At 39.3% G+C, this 20,182-nt stretch overlaps 1 protein-coding gene and 1 long non-coding RNA gene across 2 annotated transcripts; both read right to left on the bottom strand.

Annotated features, from left to right (window-relative positions):
- Positions 1-4,831: 4,831 nt before the first annotated feature.
- LOC103709382 (inositol diphosphatase DSP3-like) lies at positions 4,832-8,310 on the bottom strand. Its single transcript, XM_008794683.5, has 5 exons — positions 7,910-8,310; positions 7,661-7,754; positions 5,665-5,722; positions 5,501-5,544; positions 4,832-5,367 (listed from the first exon to the last, which is right to left on the bottom strand). Exons 1-5 carry the CDS (start codon positions 8,116-8,118, stop codon positions 5,137-5,139), a joined length of 636 nt encoding a protein of 211 aa, XP_008792905.1. The 5' UTR covers positions 8,119-8,310; the 3' UTR covers positions 4,832-5,136.
- A 4,432-nt stretch (positions 8,311-12,742) lies between these two features.
- LOC103698978 (uncharacterized) lies at positions 12,743-17,904 on the bottom strand. Its single transcript, XR_015972047.2, has 3 exons — positions 15,997-17,904; positions 15,829-15,896; positions 12,743-15,718 (listed from the first exon to the last, which is right to left on the bottom strand). It is a non-coding gene; the product is annotated as an uncharacterized LOC103698978 (long non-coding RNA).
- Positions 17,905-20,182: the final 2,278 nt, after the last annotated feature.

Below are 20,182 nucleotides of genomic sequence, written 5' to 3'. Positions count from 1 at the left end.
ATCTTTGAGTATATCTTATTGGGTCATCAAATATTTCAGAAGCTAATTCAAGTGCTTCATCAAACAATTTGCTGAGTATACCCAGCACACTTGAGTCCAACTCCCAATCCTCACCTATGGTTTCTAAGTCTTTCCGCTTCCGTCCGACAGCAGCTCATATGGAAAAGACGCATCTTTTTCACCAAGGCAGCCTCAAGGCCCGCTCAACCCTTAGGCGACTGAGGCGGTCGCCTAAGGCACCAGCTCCCAAATACATTTATTATAATGAGTTCCAAGATGAGCGTCCAAATGCATTGAGCCCCCAATGCCTTTGAAGGCCTCAAATGCTACGTATCTTTATAGCTATAAATGCATTGAGGCCTCAAATTCTTATATCTTTATAGCTACAAATACATTGAGACTCAAATGCATTTATGTTGGGACGTATCTTTTACCTAAAGAAATTTATTATTTTTTTTCTTATTTATGCATTAAGGCCCCCAAATGCATTGAGCCGCTCTTGGGCAGCCTTAATCTAAGATCAAAAACCTTCAAAGATGGAAAACAAGCTAGAATTGCGTAATGCTGGCCTTCCCAGCTCTCTCCATATAAACATGATGCTATTGAGCTTCCCTTGACGAACTTCCCAGCTCCTTTCTTGGATCCACTTGTTCGCTCCCCATTTCCCCTCTCTTCACTGGCTCTTACTGAACTCACAATAAATGCCAACATTCACACTACTCATGTCTGATCCCATTGTACATTCCAGTAATCGATGTTTACTCCTTTGGCCAAGGTTATCTTGTTGGTGCTGCACCCGCTATATCATCAGCTATTCCATCTCCGCTTCCAAGCCTTGTGAATCTTCCTAAATTCAAGTAGTTCTAATCTTACATTCCACAGAAAGAGAGGGAGGGTGAAGAAACAAAAAGTTTAAATAGAAGCCGTCCTAATCTCCATCCATTGTTTCTAAAAAAACAAAAAGAAAATCATCTCATCAAATTTGGACTCAGAAAACAAAAACATTGCAACATTCCTCTTTGTTGAACAGGGGCTTCGATTCGGCAAAAACATCTTCAATTTGCTAAATGGAAGCTTCGATTTCACATAAGAATCTGCTTTGATTGGACGAAAGTTGATGGAGCTAACTTGGATTTCATAAAATTAGGCCTTACCATAGGTGGGTAATCTATAATTATCTCTAAAAAAAAGAAAAAAACGAATCCTACAACCCCCTTCCTCTCTACTCTGTTACTCTCCATATAATGCAACTCTTCCTCTGCCTACCCCTTCGGATGTGGTAGGATGTTGCCAAACAAGCCTTAAACACTATATGATATCATGAATTGCCTTGATTTATGTTAACCTAATACAAGTAGGTCAGGCTGTAAAATTTAACATTGATTGGCCTATGTTATTGGGCTGGCTCTATGAAAACTTCAAATATTCTTGGCCTAGATAGCGAAACCTAACTGTTTGCATCCCTAAGTCTACCCAGCTCCCTCATGGCAATAGCCAACAAGTAGATATAAGTTCTATGATTTGTGATATACAAATTGTTGCAAATCATACTGCTGTAATAATTAACAAATAACAACTTACATGCCCCTCCAAGTTGCATACCCTTATGATCTTGTTCAGTTTGCTAGCGTGTTAATGTGGAATAGGTACAGGTTTCAATTCTAGCTGATTCTCACACTTAGTAACTCATTCAGCAATGAGTATCAAATTTTCCCATAAAAAATAATGTATCTCCAGAAGAGGGGTGGTGCAACTTTTTTTCGAATATTAGACATGATAATAATGAACATATGTCTATTGCATATTATATTTTAGTATGAATTATATATGATATATATAATAATATAATATATATAAACATTACTATTACATAATACTAATCTATTGATTAGGATTTAATTATCTTAATAACATATATTAAACCATCTAAAATAATCGGGATTTTCTTCAGATTCTTGTAATTGTCTTTAACCATCCATGTCTCTTAAGCCAAAGATCTAAATCAAATCCTTCTCCTAGTGGTGACCTGTGGTGCTGAGCTACATATAATTTATGCAAAATTTGAGGTCAATAAATCACTCTCAGATCAGTTTTTGAGAACTTACGCATCTCTCTCCTCAACAAAAGCTCTATCCAGCTTCATCTCTAAGTGCCATCTTGCTTGTGTTATCCTCAACAAAATTAACCTTAGCTTTCTATCTCCTGGTTGTCCTCCTTTCTTTTAGCTTCCTTTTGTTAAGAATTCCTTTCTTTTAGCTTCCTTGCGATGACAGAAGGGGGGTGAGAGAGGAGAGGTGTGGAGGAAGGGAATTGGGACACAGCATTGGTGGGAAGAACAAAACTTTTTGATACTTTAAGGACCTCTTTGTGAATGGATCTGAGGATGATCCTCTTTTATCTCATAAGATTTTTTGATACTTTAAGGACCTCTTTGGGAAGAAGCCCTGCTGACTTTGATAATAAGCATAGGAAATAACTTCAGATTATAAATATGTTATCAGTGGAGCAAGCTAAAAACAATGCACACAAAAGAAGAATGCTTGGGAGCAGGTCTTGCATGAGAATTCAAAAGGCTTTTTAATTGGCCAAGCCAGTAAACATATTAAATACCCAATTTAACCTCCTCCATTTTAACGACTAAGAATTAATATTTACAATAAATACTATAAATAAGAAAAGGCACTGAAACAAATACCAAACAATTATATATCACTAAATATATTTCTATGAGCTTTATATAAATAAAAAATATAGGCATATTATATTATAGGATGTTATGCCATTTTCTAGATTACATATTATAATGCAACATCAAATACAACATACATTGAGTATACATTATAACGTAGATATATTAGTATGATACACTCATAAATATTATGATAATTATGATATCGTATTTTATTACAATAATACAACATTGTATGATAGATAATTATCCGATTCTTAATATTAATAATCAATTGAAGCAAAAGAGAAATATATTATGTAATTATAATAGATAATTTAAGACACTGTGTAATTTATATTATATCTACTTATATTAGTAATATTACATTTTAATTATTATATAATTATGAATATTATAAATATTGATAAACTATATATATATATATATATATATTATCAAATATAATAAATAGTATATTAATTATGAAAGAGTATCATAATATAACGTAACTTTAGATATATATTTTATTGCTTCATGTATGAAAAGCATTATAATAAATTATATGTTTGTGAAGTATGAATGTTAAGATAAAGTAATATATTGATTATGTACAGTTACAAAATAGAATTATGTTATATGATGGTATCGAAGAAGTTACATTTACAATGAATTCCTTTGGCTTATCTGAAAATTGGGAATCAAAATCATTCATTTCAAATGGTTCCCAGGAATGAATAATTCCGGCATTCAATGGGAAGACCTGATTACCATACGTAACAACCAAATAAGGCTCATAAACAGATAGGATCCTCCAAGTGTGGAGTAATTTTACCTTACAATTCCTTCAAAAGAATTGATATCTATACCTTAAAAAGTGTTTAATCACGTATTTACACATTAAAAAGTGAAGCTTATATAAACTACGAGCATGAAATTACATGTAAGAGATAATAAAATCGATGGATAAGCAGTATTAATTTTCAAACTCAACCAAACTAGCACCGCATTATTAGGACTGAAAGCAAAATTACCGCACATGCAACAAAATAAGGCACGTAATTATATGGCATCCTCCAAGGGAGAAGTAATTTCACCTTATTATTCCTTCAAAAAATTTGTTGTCCATGACCTTCAGAAGTGTTTAATTACTTAATTTACATGAAGTTTATCTAAGCTATGAGCACGAATTACACGTAACCGACGGTAAAATAGTTGGATAAGCTGTATTAATTTTTAACCCAACCAAACTATTCTTAGAACTGAAAGCAAAATTGCCGTATGTAACAACCAAATATGGCCAACAATTTAGATAGTCCTTCAAAAATTTGATGTCTACACCCTTAAAAAATGTTTAATTATTTAATTTACACATTGTATAAACTATGAGCATTAAATAGAAATGACAAGCTGTATTAATTTTTAACCCAACAACTACCACTCCGTTATTAGAATTGAAATTAAAAGGACAAGAAGGATATGCATGCAAATTTTAGATTTTTGGAGTAATATATATGCACATATAAATTTGAAGTGTGAAACACAAACAAGAGATCTTTGAGGGGTATATATGTGCAAAATTCTTATTAAAGTTGAGTTAAAAAGCCATTGACATTAAAAGCAATTAAAAAGAAAAGCTATAATTAGATTACTTGCCATAATTTCTTGTTAGGACAAAATAATCATAGGTCCACTTGATTCATGGCTTAGTAGACAGAAAAAAACAGCTTTAATGCCTCGGAAAATATTTGACTTTTACATGCCTAACAGCATCAAGCAAAGCAGCATTGAAATGGTATGGCAATTGCATTTTTTGGTAGTAATTAGCCTAATAAAGATTTTGTCATTACTTATTTTAACAGACAGGTTTGTGTCTCCCTCACATTTTTTTTTGTCGACTTATTACCAAAGAACCGACAGCTATGTGCCTAACATGCCCAATGGTATTAACCAGAAATGCTAGACCTGAAGAGCTCACATCCACTTGATAGCTGCTAGGAGATGTTTAATCAATCTACCCTCATCAAAAAGCTTCATCTTATAAATGATGTGACATTTTATGCAAACACAAACATTGAAAAAATAACTTTTCACAGTTTTTCTTAGCAAGAGAAAACACAAAAAATGATTTGAGCATACAAGCTATATCTTTCCAAGTCAAAATGAACAATTTATCTAACATTCAAAAGCATATCAAAAAAATAACTCTTCCAACATATGCTGCAAACAGTATTGGAAACAGAACAGATATGGTGGACAATCTCAATACATGATTCTCCCTATCAAAACAAAATGAGGTAAGCAATTGAACAGAGATTTATAATATGAATTTTTGTTGGCAAGGCATCAGGGTTGGTAGATAGCTCTGTGCTATAGTCTGTCTCAGTAACTAAGGTTTCTGGCTTGGGAACAACAACCATGATTAAAAAACTACCATTATCAAGCACAGATTGGTAGAACCCTCGGTATCATGATATGTCTCGGTAACTAATGCGTCTGGCTTGGGAACCGCAACCATGGTAACGATATATGATACCAAGCACACACTGCATCATGCATGATACATCAAACATCTCGATGAACCTCAGGTCTGATACCCGAGCTTTGGCAGCAGCAAATCGCAAATATTCCTCAAACACAGAGGATAAGCACCAATTCTGCAATTTTCTGAAACAACCCACAAGGCAACCTGTCCGGTGCTGTGTTGATGTATGTCAATGAAACACATGTGAGTATGTTCCCAACACATGATACTGATGGTAGGAGAAGAAGTCAAACAAATGGTATGCAAGTACTAAAAATTAACGAGCCAGTTCGACCTAAATTTCATACCTTTCCTCTTTTGCAGTGAATCAGAACTGGATGGTTCCTTATATCTGAGACAACAAAATAAAGGGGAGGTAAGCAAATGGGTTGCTCAATGACTTGAATAAACCTATGAAATAATGGAGAAAAAGTTAATCTGAAAGTTGAATTAATGCCACTTAATTAAGTACCAAGTAAGACTCTGAGAGCCTCCATGATGGTATCCTTAGGTATGGTTACAAAACTCTCCTGCGGATGCAGACATGTTGAAGTTTTGGTAACATAAATCGTAAAAAAAGGTATGGAAAGGCATATCCACGAAAGAGTAAATAAGCTTAACAACTTTTTCAACATGTACACATGAATAAAGTACAGAACTTTAAATACAAAAGCAAAAATTTTATAATATTAATAAGTTGAGATACCATTGAGAATTTTGGTTCTTAGTTGTGCTACGTGTACATGTGCATGCCTCATATATATCATGTATAAACATTACATATTGTCATGTACTATACAAATCAATGAAACTCAAGTATCATAACTAATACTCACCAAATAACATCAAACTTACTGGTATTAAACAAAATGTATGTGCTGCTGCAGGGCTAAAATAAGATCCAGTATTCAAGTATATAACTGGGGTTGTGTTTTAATCTAGTAATATATATATCTTGTTTGTGATTATATTCTTCATAAAAGTTCTGTTACACTAGATTCTGGATCAACAACCTTCAATCAGGAAGCATTGTGGTCTTCAGTTCCAAGGTAGCTTTCAATAAGCAGCACCTTGCAACCCCTCAAATCCCAAGCCTTGTCCTGTACTTGAAAGCCCTATATTCTACATCTTCTACCCATCTTCATCCTTCTTCAAAACCATGTTTCTCGCCCAATTTCTCCCAAACTTCATTTTATTTCCATCTCGCAAAACTACCACAAGCATCAAGCTATCTCTCTTTTTCCGTATGATCCTGATTGTTATCTTTGGCCTACATCTAGTACATACACTTACCAGCTAATCCCAATCCGATGCAATCCAAGCCAACCATCTTGAACATCCAGCACATAAAATTACCAGCTCATCCCAATCCTATGTACATGACAGCCAACCTCACACCAGTTATATGCTCACCATCTCACTTCCCTTCGAAGGCCTCCACCAAACACTTACCGGCATATGCCCTTCTCAAGCCCCCACCTCCCAATTGTCACAACAAGGCACATCTGACCCATAACTCGCATCATACTTCCATGTGCCTACCCATTTCTTCGACATCAGAATAGACTTATCGAGTCCCAATGCAATACAACCCAACTCCAACAACCTTATCCTCTCTCTCTCTCCCCCCCCCCCAGATCACTGATTCTTGTTAGCTACCTTAAGATGCCAAGATTTATCATTCCACAAGAATCTAACTCCTTACCTGCCCTCTTTGTGAGGATCTCTTTCCTATTACTATATGCCCATGCACTCTTGTCTGCCTTGTGCCTTCATGCAAGCTCTTGTTAGCTGCCTTAAGATGCCAAGATTATCATGCTTGGCTACATTATCATTCCACAAGAATCTAACTCACCTGCCCTCTTTGTCAGGCTCTCTTTCCTATTACTATATGCCCATGCACTCTTTTCTGCCTTGTGCCTTCATGCGAGCCTCTGACCAGAAATGACATTAACCAATAAAGGTGCACCCTCAATAAATATCATCAGACAATACATGCTGCTGAGCAGTCTGTATGTTGTGAAAACAAATGGTTTTTCTTGGAACATGCTTTCTAGTTAAAGTTATCCACATTTCCACAAATAAAATAGTAGAACTATAGAAGAGAATTGTCGGTTTGTCTGAGACAAAGGAATCAATTCATATGTATCAATTCTCAACCTCATGCTATCGCTCATTAAAGAAATCTCAATGATGTATTCCATCTCTAATTGTGAAAAGATTGGATTCGTCAAATTTCTGGTTATTATTCTGAACTTCTAAGTTGTTGATTAAAGCAAAACACAAATTAAGACAAATGCCCTACAAAAACTTCGCAAGACAATCTATATTCACATGAAGGGAAAATTTTCTCATTCCATACGCAAGAATAAACACCAAAGAAACAGAAATGAAGTAAAAAAATGACATTATTATTTGAAAAGAAAAGAAAAGAAAATCTGAGAATAAACAAGGGGAAAAGAGATTACCTTGCTCCCTTCGATCCCGAACTGGAAAAGCCGAATCCCCCGCGATTTCACAAACTCAGCATTAACCTCCGGATATGGCTCCGGGCACAGGTATCTGCCCAAAACTCCCCATCCCACCAATCAAAATCCCAACTTTCCCGAAAAACTCAAACCCTAATTCCACCTCATCCAACCCAATAGCACATCAAAAAGAAAAAGAAAAAAAAAAAAAAAGACAAGAAAGAGAAACAAAAGGAGACGAATCCTCACATGATGGATCGCAGATTCAAGGCATCCAAGAATCCAAGATTGTCCGAATTCGGGAATCCCGACCTGTAGATCCCCCGGTCCACCATAGCGAAATTCGTCGGCGGGCACAGGAGCTCTTCGCCTCCTCCAATTCCTCCTCCACCTCCCAAACTCCTCGCTAGGGTTCCGGTCATCGATTCCCCTCCGTTCTCCGCCAATTCCAGGATCATCTCCTCAAGTTTCTCGATCGAATCCAAAGCCTCGATGGCTATTAAGCCTCCAACTCGGACGAGCGTCGCTTTCTAAGAGGTTTGGCTTCGGTGCTATTTCTGGGGTCAGATACGAGGTTTAAAAGGCGGTTAACTGATTCAGGGTATCGGGAGGGGGATGCAACGGGATTTCGGGTTCCGTTGGATTCATGCGGTGCTGGAATTTGACCGTTGAAGGTTGTTTCCGAAACTAGTGCCGTTGGTCTTGGTACACGTGCGATGATGCACGTGAGATAAAGATCAATGGCTCTATTTGCATGTAACTATTTAATGAGAAAGAAAGCTCACCGGAAGTAGCAAACAGAAGGTATTGTAGAATAATTTTGAAAAATACCAACTGATGCAACCTTGGCATGGGTTAGGCTCAATATGAAAGGAACTCTGTGGTATAGGAGACAATGTGCTACATGATTGATGCAGTCACAACTGTTACATTGATACATGGATGATCATGATCAAAAGGTTAGACCATTCTAGTTTTAACCGAATCTTAAAGAGGATTTAGATCCCGTTTGGGATAGTTATTGGCAATAGAGCTTTTGGAAGTACAGTTTTATAAAAAGCTGTTTGTTGCTGAGTAACTCCATTTCTAAAGTGTTGTGTGACTTTAACATGTATATGATAAACAAACTGAGAAAGTACTTTTAGTATGACAAAATGATCATTAAGAACAATGCATAGTATTATACAACAGAGCATAATAAAATATAATTGTATTAATATATAAATATATGATATAGTATAATATTACTGTAATATAATATTATATTATTATAATATAGTAATAGAATATTGTATATTATAGTATAATAATTTAAAATAATACTAAATTATTTAACATAACATATCAATGTTATATTTTATTACGGATATTTTGGTAAAAAAAACAGCTTCCCGACTAGGTCTAAAAGTGCTTTTCCGAAAAGCTCCAAAATGAAGCTTTTCGGAAAAGTTGTTTTTAGCTTTCTGGAAAAGCTAAAACAGCTTTTCGAAATTTTTATCAAACATCTCTATTTCATCTAAAAGTACTTTTGGAGTATCAGAAGGTATTTTTTGGCCCTCCAAACCTTTCCCAAATGTGGCCTTAGATTCTTGCTCCATGAGATCCTGACTATATCCATCAACAAATTGTGGAACCCACACGTTACGCCGGGTAATACCAACCAAACTATGCGTAATCTAGGCGAGCCACCGCTCGAACAAAGATGAGGCCGCAAATGGGTGGCTTGGGTTTAGCCATCAAGAAATTATTAGCATTGACTTTTTTTTCCTCCTTGTTCTCTCTCGATATTAAAAAAAGATTAAACCACATCATCAATTGCAACAAAACACAACTGCCACCATGAATCATATCCTTATCCTTCATGCAATTCAGCAAAAGGGCATGGTTTACAACGACCTTAAAGTTGGTCAGCATGCCTGTCGTCGCCATCAGTATCAGAATGTTTTGCATTTGAATTCTTCTAGCTGTATCAGCATAGCACCAACTGGATTAACAAAAGTAATATTTTTGATATATACTACTGGTTGTTAGTCAATTTCCACCATAAAGATTGTCGGGGCGAACCAACCAAGCACCTTCCAAATGGATATTATATTTAGACATGCATGAGAAATTATTGTAGACATCAACTTCAAGCTAGATTTTTTTTCTATTTATCCAATACATGCTGTTTCTTTCTAGAACACTTTTTTCTGAGACTGAAGGCATCCCATACCCCTAGAGTCCCACCAATATTTTAAAACTGGAAGACCTTGCATGCCAATAATTAAGGGGCGTGTACCTTGTATCCTAGCACCTGAAGTACTCACAGTAGTGTTTTTTTTTTTTTTTTTTTTTTTTTGTTGTTGTTGTTGTTGTTGTAAAACGATCGCTCACGTTATTCTAGCATGAGTACAACCAAGTCAAGATACAAAACGTGGCCTAAAGAAAGGGTTACAACATCTACCCATGTCCATGAGACCTCTCCCGAGTGATGGGCATCAAAAGAGACCATCCAGTCAGCCACTCTATTCATCTTCTGGTATACATGAGCAGCCTGAAAAGAGTCACAGTCTCGCACTATCCACTGTATATCGCTAAGGAGAGGATGACCGTCAATCTATCGCATAGTATCTCAAATCCAATCAATCACCATGACAGAGTCCGCTTCCAGGATGATCTCACCAGCCCTAGAACAGACCTCGCATAGGTGATGCCCTCTCATGCCGCCCTAAGCTCTGCCCCTATGATTGTCGTACCACAAATGTGTCGCCCTTCCGCAGCAATCAAGCGAAAATTGTGATCACGGATCACGAACCCCATCCTATCTCTATCTCCTCCTGCTAGCACACTACTATCAAAGTTCACCTTAAGGTAACCAGAAGATGAAGATTCCCAAGTGACAAAAGTGAGTCACTCTCAGTTTTTGCTTGGCATTTGAAATAGTTTGTTGGACCTGCTAGAGTTGTAAGGCTAAGTCATACTCACTCTGCAAGCCATGATCTTGCAGATTGGATTGCGAAAAAATTATGGAGTGCAGACTGACGATCGAGTGATATGGGCGTGCGTCTCCCTCAGCAAACAGCTGCTTCCCCGCATTTGTGTGGTTTCTTTGAATGATCATACACCTGTGAAATGAAAAAAGTCTGGTTTACACATTCATTCTCGTGTTGATCATGCGATGCTGATTGCACATCATGGCACGATTTGGAGAAGGGGTATCATCATATGGTTGCATCTAGTCAATTTAGCTATGACAAATCAACTCACAAAGTTTTGCTGTGTCTCAAATGCAATATATGTGACACATTGAAATGAGCAACACCAAAGCAATAGCTCGAAGTACGGCTGTGCTGGCTCATCTAAATTAACGACCATGCTTCCATATTATGTGACAAATATCGATTGGAATACTAGGTGGGCATCTAAGCAGGGATTTTCAGCATGTTGAACTCATCTGGGCATGACTAGAGGATGCCTGTACAAAAACCTGGACAGACACTAGGCAACCATCAAAGAAACAAATCTAACATTGTGAGGCCCAGCCTCACTAGGCCGGCCTATTGGTCTGGCCCGGCGCCAAATGAAGGCCCAAAGGCCCATTCGGATTTGAAACAAGGCAGTGCCCCGGTTGATCCTAGTAGATCATGGCAGAGAAGAAGGATGAGTCCTCCTCCACCACGGACTCCGCTAGAGGCTAGGATAGCCTAACCTCCACCCTTATTTAAGCCATCAACTCCGCTCTAGGTCTTCTTCACCGATAAATCACATAGTCGTCATCGTTCTTCTTCTTTTTCCTCCCTTGATTGCCGAAGACATAAGCTCCTTGTTCTCGCCGGAAAATAAAGCAATCCCTCACCAGAAGCACACGTAAGAGACCTTAATCCTCTCCTCCTCTATTTCCTTGTTCATAGGCCTCGCTTTCGGTCAAGTTCGCCAAAAAAAAATTCCGAGAATAAAAGACCATGTTTATCCTCTTGTTTTAGATTTGAAAACTTCGGTTGTTCTTCCTTTTTCCAACCTCCTCTGCTGTTGGCACTTGTCGCCAAAGATGAGAGCTTGTCCTCTTTGCCAATTTAGGACATTGTCGGAGCCCCACCATCGGAGATTATGAAGGAAGAGAGGCTGGCCAAAATTTCTGTTTTTAGCCCTTCTTCGTTTTCTTTTCATTGTCGGTCGCCCTGTCACTGCCGCCAGTCACCCCTTTGTCACTAGTCTTCCAGTTGTCAATCACCACAACCACTTGACCGTGGACCTCACCTTCTTCTTCTTCCTCTTTTTTCTCTTCTTTTCTTCTTTCTTTCTTCTTCTTTGTTTTTTTTTATTGTTCTCTCTCTTCTCCCTCTTTCTCTCTCTCAGCATGCCCAGGGATCCTAGTTTAAGACCCTACCTTCCTTCTATTGCTTGAGTCCTAGTTGATTCCAATGTAGAGGCCTTGAACCGCCCTCGTACTTGGACGGTAGGCTGGCTTGTTACCTCGGCTCTTGTCAGGTCTTTTTGGAATTCGATCATCATTAACCTTCATTGGTCACTTAAATCATATCCGATCTTGACCAGTTCAGTTCACCTTGTTCAGACCAACCTATACAGTTGGGTACCGTCGCCTGCCCGACCTTGCCTTTCTTTTATCCTAATTTGAACATGAGGTTGTACCTCCAATAATATCTTAATTTTTAACTTTGCTCGACTTCTAAAATAATGATAAAATTAATTATATTTCGATGATATTAAAGTAGGTGAATTTGACCTGTCTAACTGAAGCAAGATTTTGAAGCGAAAAGAGGTAAGTAACCTAATGCTTCAAAGTGTATTTTCCAACCTTTGGTAAAGTGATAATTAGTTTATTAAATTTGACTATGATATTTGTTTAAACTTGATTAAATGGATCAAGCATGTTATTATGACGGTAATAATTAATTTAAAATATGTTATGTATTTTAATACTCTTGTAAGATGAATTTTGGAAAATATGATTGAGTAATTTATGAAATTTATTATATATATATAAATTCTCAGCATGGCTATATTCTAGACCCGCCAATGGAGATTATTTATTATCCATGTCGACTGTAATCTAAGAAACTATTTTCCACACCGAGCCATTAGTGATTAGAATAATGGTATATGTTATCTAGCACTTTATGCACCCTATATTTAACCCATATCACTAAGTTACATGACTATAGCATGATGTTCAATATAGCATCAGTTTATGAAAATAATAATAAATTTCAAAAGAGATACGTGTATTCTTTAAAATTTGATTGATTCCCAGTCAGTATAATAATTATTTATTTATTTGACATGCTTAGACTCCACTTTGTGGTGCTATGTTGCTTACTGGACCGGTATAGCTCATTATTCCATCTTTTTCTATTTTTCAGATCTTGAATCATGATTGCTCGAGACTTGGGAGAATGTGCTAGATCTGCTGAAGATATTCACAATAATTGGAGTTCTAGTTTAGACTAGTTAGACGAGTTTTGTTGAATATTTTATTTGGTTTGAATAATAATAATTAGTCGATATATTTTGGTTTATGATACTTTGGGATAATTGATTATGAAAATGATTTGTTTAGGTCTTGATTAAATTAATTTTTCGAGGATTGTAAAATTATCATTATTGTTTTGAGATTATTATTATGATTTGACTAGTAGCCTTGTATGCTTGTAGGGTCCGCCTTACAAGTATGCAGTGTCCGTAATGCTCCGGGTTTGGAGAGTGACAAATATGATAGCGGATTCCAGGATATCTGACTCCACATGTGAGTGACCCTTCAAATGGAGTCATTCTGTGCTTGCCTAAGCAGGATATCTTAATAAATAACGCAACTGCTAATGCAAACATAAATAGGCTGTGATTCTGCCAATAATTATTTTCAGCCATCAAAATAGGCTTGCAATATTGACATTAGTTCATTCAACAAAACCATAAGACTACCAAACACAAGGTCCAATTCTAATGACTGCCCAAATCATCACAACCGATTTCAGTCGATTTTCAAGCAGAACTTTCATCAATATAATCTGCTGAAGCTCTGCAACCTTGCAATCGCTGATTTGAAACTGGAACTAATGTGCAATTACGAAAAGAATAAAATGTGTTTAGAAATATTGTGCGCACATAAAAAAGCATGAGCTTTATTAACTTACTACTTAATCAGATTCTGTGGCACATCAAACAATATTATTGCTATGGACTGACATCTTAATTATAGCTAACAACACCTTGATTGTGTGGCAGTAATTTAGTTGAAACTAAGATGGAAGAACTGTGGAACAATTAATTTGTTAAAATAGATATAAAATGAAAGAGTTTTCTTCGAACAATATATCAGGCCAACAAAAAGGTCATCTTTCATAGCAGAAAAACAAAGGAACTCCTCAAAAAATAATATAGTACAGGCCCTACAGGTAGTTAAAATTAAAAAAGGATATACTAAATCAACATAAAGGCTCGATCAAAACTTTAATACGATTTGGATCCTTGATTGTAAAATGAAATGAATGCTTTGGTAAAATAGATGCACAGATTTCGAAAGCAGTGACTCATCAAGAGAGGAGACTGATCAGCAGATAAAGAGAAAATAATTATGGTTGGCACTGGAAATATTACATCAGGTAAGATAATTTTCTCACAATTTAAATGAATGAGCCATTACAAAAGCACATGAAGCCCAAAGTACATCCAGAGGTTTGAAATTGATGTAACCTAAAGCATAAAAGTCTAACTATCAAAGTACAAAAATAAAAGAAAAATGCACCTGAATTAAATGAAAAGAAGGGGGAAGAATTTCCCAAAGCCGCTTGTGATATTCTGTCCTCATCAAGCAATTTTCATATAGGACTAACACACAATTATGCTGCCCCATTTCATCAACCAAAATCTAAAGGACATGCACAAAAAAACCAATCACATAGAGCAAGTCACTATTTAATAGTAACTCATTTCAATTTCTAATATGTCTCAACTAGATTTTCTACACCTACTTTGTTCCAAACACAAGTTAGTTACATAGTTAACATGCAACACGGGCCTGCTCTGTTTCTACATATATTACAGGCCATCACAGCACTGACTGTAGTCTCCAAACGCTTTGATGCCTACGCATACTACATTGGTAAGCCACAGAAGAGTTTACAAGCCTATCAAACATAAGCTTGCAGTAGAGCCAGCTTGTGTTAGGAACTGTCAATCTTTCTATCCCTGAAAATAGGGCTGGAAAACAAGTTTTGCATGGAAGTTCAGTTTAGTGTTTGTTTCAATTGCTGGAAAAGCACAAAAGATAGAAAGAGCTTTTCTGTTAGTTAGAAGAGTGAAACCTTTGTTTTCCCAGAAAAAAGAAAAAGCACAAGAAAGCAAAAGTACAACTTTTTTAAGGTGTGAAGACTGCATTTTCCTTCTTCAAAATCACCAAACTTGTTAGAAAATCAAACAAATGGAGTATAGGGTTTTCCTTTCCCAAGGAAAAAACATTGTCCGTTTTGTCTTTTCCTTTTCCACAGATTCCCTCCAACCAACCTGAACCAAAACCTTCTCTGAAAAGAAAAAAACCTCAAGGCAAGAAGAATCACTTAACCTGATCTTGTGCATCGATGATGCAGGGACCATGGAATGAGCAAAAACATCACCAGTAGATGTGATTCTTTTGCTTAGTTTTCCTTTAAACCAATACCAGCAAAATGCCAGTGTCAAAATATGAAATAATTATGTGATTGTTCCTAGTTCACTATTATTCAATATACATGTTAGTTTGAGAAGGCATGTTAATGGATGACATATTAAAAAGTACGATGTCTAACGGAACAAAACTCCCGGATGTTCTATTGTTTAGCAGTGGATGTCTTGGATAAACAAAGGGAATATAATGTGTATAGTTGATAGAGATGGATGGCACACCCATTGATTTGGTTGCAGCAGTTGTCTATCTCATTAGTTATGAGATAGCTATCAGGCGTGATGGTTCAGGTATTGGTTCAAAGATGGGATATGATGGATCTTCCTCAGGATGTGCTTGTTCTCCAGCTGCTTTCCTTGCCATGTTCTCCACCATGCAACGGACGACAAAATTATAATCTAAACAAACAACAAATGATTTATCCATTTATTTCTGTGGTGTGTATTTATATAGGCTACAATCACAAAACAAGCATTTAAAGAATATCATCATCTGGGACAACTCTTACCTTCGGTTTTGAATCCAGGCTGGCTGCTGTGCTTGTTGTCTCGAGAGGTTTCAATTGTAATTTTGGAACTGAAATGAGGAAAGAGCATTAATGAACTGGCATAACATCATAGCATCTGGTAATGTTGCAAGATCAAAAAAAAAAAATCTCTAAAAAGACGAGTCAAACCTTTTTTTGTTCTGAAGATAGATCTTCCATACATTCAATCAAAAACTCCAAGTTCCTCTCCATGAATGGAACTGTGCAATTCACATGATCATAATCACACTGCCAAAATGATTGACATGCTCTAACTGGTTCCATTATCAGAAAAAATGAACATCCAAAGAATGGAGAAATTAAAAGACCCAAGCATCAGGAGAATCAGGTTTCAACTCTGTCGTGAATGCACTGATAAGTGCAGAATTAGAAACTTTAATGCGTGATAAAGAAAGAAATAAAACAGGAATCAAAGGACAGAGAAGAGAGAAAATCGATACTATCATTTTGGGGCCAATACATACTCTTTTAACATTTAGAAAATGTCTGACATATTAGTAAAACATGAAAGAATCAAATGGAGAAGCATTTTCTGCAAGAACTTAACTAAGAACAGCAAGAAAGCTCATAAATAATTTGAAATGGCCGGCAATACATATGAAAAACATAGAGGGATTTCCTCAAAGACATCCACCCATGAGAATTCCCTCAACCTACGCAAAAGAGGGTGCATCAGAATACAATTAAAGGCCATGGTCATAGATTAGGGAGAGAGACCATCGCATTTTCTCTCCAGTAGAACTATTATTCCGGTAAAGATCCGTGAATTGATCCGATAGCTTCAAGGACTTGATGATGGGGACATCAGAGCCCTTCATCCAGATGATCCTGAGCCCCCGGATTGAGCCAGACTCGTTTATTTGCATATTTATTTTATTATTTTATTTTTGGGCTTATTTGCATTCTAGGGTTTATTTGTGGTTTATTTTATTTCTGGGCTTATTTGCATTTTAGGGCTTATTTGTGTTATTTGTGGGTTCATTAGGATTTATTTCTGTGTAAGGGGGGTTTATGCAAGTTGTGTATTTGGGCCCTATATATAGGGAACTATTTTCATGATTAGGGTTTAATGAATGATTAAGAATTTCTTTTCCTCCCAGATCTTATTCTTCCTCCTCCTCCTCCCCTTCTCTTCTTCCTGTGTCTCTAGAACCTCTTCTTCCTTCTTCCTCTCTTGTTCTTCCTTCTTCTCCTCTTTTTCCGCATTTGTGCGACATCAACTTGGTATCAGAGCTTCGGCTTTGCCACTGCTGCCAAAGCCACGATCCAGCGTTACCTTTCTTCCCTCTTTCTCGGTTTTCACCAGGCGCTCTCTTTCTCGGTTTTCACCACCCCCCCCTCCCTCCCCTCTGTCGGTTTTCACCAGAGAAAAAAAAAAAAGAAACCCCTGCAGCGGGATCCTCCACCGCCCGACACACCCGCGACCACCATCACTCCCGCTCGCCGCCGCAGGCCACCTGCGGTCACCACCTCGAAGTGTGGTCAGGTCCCCATCCTCCCTCTCGGTTGTCACAAAGAACAAAGGAAGGGCCCCGCCATAGATTTCCCCTTCTGCCCATCGCCGTGTCTGCGCCAACTGCCGCCCCACCTCGCAGCGCCACCGACTCGCCACCGGAGATCGTCGCGTCCCCACGAGAGCGCCGCCGCCCCGAGTGCTTCGCGTCTGCCACCAACCGTCGGCGTCGGGTCCATAGAGGGGACCGCCGCCAACCTTCGCCGCTGGCCACGAAGCCGTGGCCGTGATCTCGCCGACGCCGCAGGTCGCGGAGCCGCCGTTGTGATCCCTGCCTCGGCCCGCAGCCGCCGCCGTGAAGATCGACACCCTCCCGAATCCGTCGGGAGGTTGAAGAAGGTTGGGGCAACGGGTAAGTCTCAGACCCGTTAGCCCGCCCCACTAGCCCGGATCCGTTCCGGAGGAAAAAAAAAAAAAAAAGACGCACGTGACCGCACGTGCCGCCTAAAAAAGAAAAAAAAACAAAAAAACCTTTGCACGTGACTGCACGTGCGTAAAAAAAAAAAAAAAAAAAAAAAAAAAAAAAACCCTACCTGTTCATCTTCCCCGATCGGCTGCCCCTCACCGCGTCTCCGCCGAGCTGCGCCACCACGCCCGCCGCCGTGCGACGCCTCCTTCGGGCGCCTCTTTTCCGCGGTCGACCGCCGACGATCGAAGCCGACCGTCACCGAGCCCCGACGACGCCCTCCCCGCCGAGCCGCACCACCTGCGTACCCTTCGCCGCCTCCGCCCGTGCCGCTCCGCCTTTGCCGCCTCCGCCCGTGCCGCTCCGCCTTTGCCGCCTCCGCCTGTGACGCCTCCTTCCGCCGACGAGATCCGCCTCCGCCCGTGCCGTCTCCTGCCGCCGCCTCGCCATCGCTGTCCCCGCCACTCCCGCAACCGCCCGATTGCCACCACCGCTGCATCCTTCCCCGCGCCCGCGTGCTCCACCACTGCCGCTGTGCGCCGTCGGCCGCTGCCTACTCCGGACTTGCAGCGCCCATCGCCGAGCCTTCGTCCGAGCCGCTCCCATCCAGCTCTCATCCGCGAACAGGGACACCCCTGTGTGCCAGGCTGCCAGCCGAGAGGTGCATCAGGCCACATCCGAGCCCGACCGGCCTGGCCCAGTTGTCCTCAACAGGCCGCCAGCCCAGCCCGTGCGCCATACTGTAGCGCGGTCCAAGCCCAATCAGCCGCAGACCCTGTTTCAGGCCCGATCTAGCCATTTTTCAGCCCACTCCAGGAGCCTCTTGTGCTGCAGATCCAGGACCACAGCTCCAGCTAGTTTCACTCGGCGCCAACTTCGTGCTCGAGACTTTACAACTTCCGGTTGACTGTATCCACCACAGGTAACAGGTTGTTCTTTCTTTTGGGCTTGTTTATTTAATTATGTTCTAGTTCTCTTGCATGACGGTCCTATTTTGAAAACTTACTTTCCTGTCAAACTGCAAAACCTAGAACATTTACTACCACACCCATCATACCCACCATTTAAATCTAAATATTAAATTAGCACACTTTGGCAACAGGATAATTCTCAATATCCGTCGATCAGATTACTTTAGGATTAGAACGACTGTAATACGTGCTTGCAACCTAATTTCTCATAGTGATTAATTTTCTACTTTAACTCTGAAATAACCAAAGTACAAATTAGTAATATTTAATTTTAAGTTATCTTTGTGAAAATTTGTTGATTTCCGAATTTATAGTAGATTGCAGTAGTAGGTTGTCTTGCATTGCATTTGGTAAGTTAGGGTTCATTAGTAGCATTGCATATCATATCACCAACTAGAGTAGTCCCTGCATGCCAACCCGTAGTGGTAGAGAGTACCTCCTCACTGACTCTCAGACCCCTTACCCACCATGGACCCCAGCGTTCTACAAGATATTTTGGGACAATTAGCTGCATTACGAGCTGATCGTGACGAATTCAAACGAGAGATCCGTGTTCTAGTGCAACACCCTAGGACTCCTGAACCGTCAACCCCAATTGCAGCTTATCCCGAGCTTGGTTTGACCACACCACCTGTAGCTTTTTCCCATCCCCCTAGGAACCAACCTCCTCCTGATCACCAGCGCGATCTTGATGAGCGACTACTTCGTACCGTACGAGTAGATGTCCCCACATTTGCTGGTCAATTAGAGCCGAGTGTGTACCTTGATTGGAGAGCAGCCATGGATAACTATTTTGAGTGGTACGAAATGACTGACGATAGAAAAGTACGATTCGCTAAAATGAAGCTTATTGGGCAAGCTCACTGGTACTGGCATAATGTTGAACATATGCGTGAGACCCAAAGGCTTCCTCGTATCACTACCTGGGAGGATATGAAGGAAAAGCTGAATGAGAAGTATCTGCCATTCTCTTACCGACAACACCTTATGGATAGGTGGCAGAAACTAACTCAAGGGACATCAACCGTTGCTGATTACATTGCACGATTTGAGGAGTTTCATATGAGGTGCGGTGTAATCGAAGAGGAGACTGTTACTCTCTCTAGGTTTCGGGCAGGACTCCACGAGGAGATCCAGAAAGAACTAATCCTCCGAGAGATTACTACTCTTGGCCAAGCATACCAGTTGGCTCAAGATGTAGATAGTTTCTTACAAGCCCCAGTAGTGAGGTGTACCGACTCTCGGTTCATACCTCCAGGAACCCGACCTAATCAAAACTACCCCGCACAACCCAGGCAGTTTCCCAATCCTTTTAACCAGCCCGGCCCTAGCCAAGCACCGATTAGGACATCCCCGATACCTGTCCAGAACCATTCAAATGATAAAGAAAAGGGCATACTAGGTCCCAATCCTCCTTCTAGAAGC

This window comes from Phoenix dactylifera, chromosome 12 (genome assembly GCF_051530095.1).
Source record: "Phoenix dactylifera cultivar Ajwa chromosome 12, Ajwa_hap1_PhDact_Kaust_v1.1, whole genome shotgun sequence".
Taxonomy (NCBI): domain Eukaryota; kingdom Viridiplantae; phylum Streptophyta; class Magnoliopsida; order Arecales; family Arecaceae; genus Phoenix; species Phoenix dactylifera.
This window is presented reverse-complemented; position numbering and strand designations above follow the sequence as displayed.

Excerpts from the sequence above, each read along its gene's own strand:
- LOC103709382 (XM_008794683.5), bottom strand. The coding sequence starts at position 8,118 with ATGATCCTGGAATTGGCGGAGAACGGAGGGGAATCGATGACCGGAACC. Across the intron at positions 5,723-7,660 it reads TCGGGATCGAAGGGAGCAAG|GAGAGTTTTGTAACCATACC; the intron begins GTAATCTCTTTT and ends CTGCATCCGCAG. Across the intron at positions 5,545-5,664 it reads GGCTCTCAGAGTCTTACTTG|ATATAAGGAACCATCCAGTT; the intron begins GTACTTAATTAA and ends TTGTTGTCTCAG.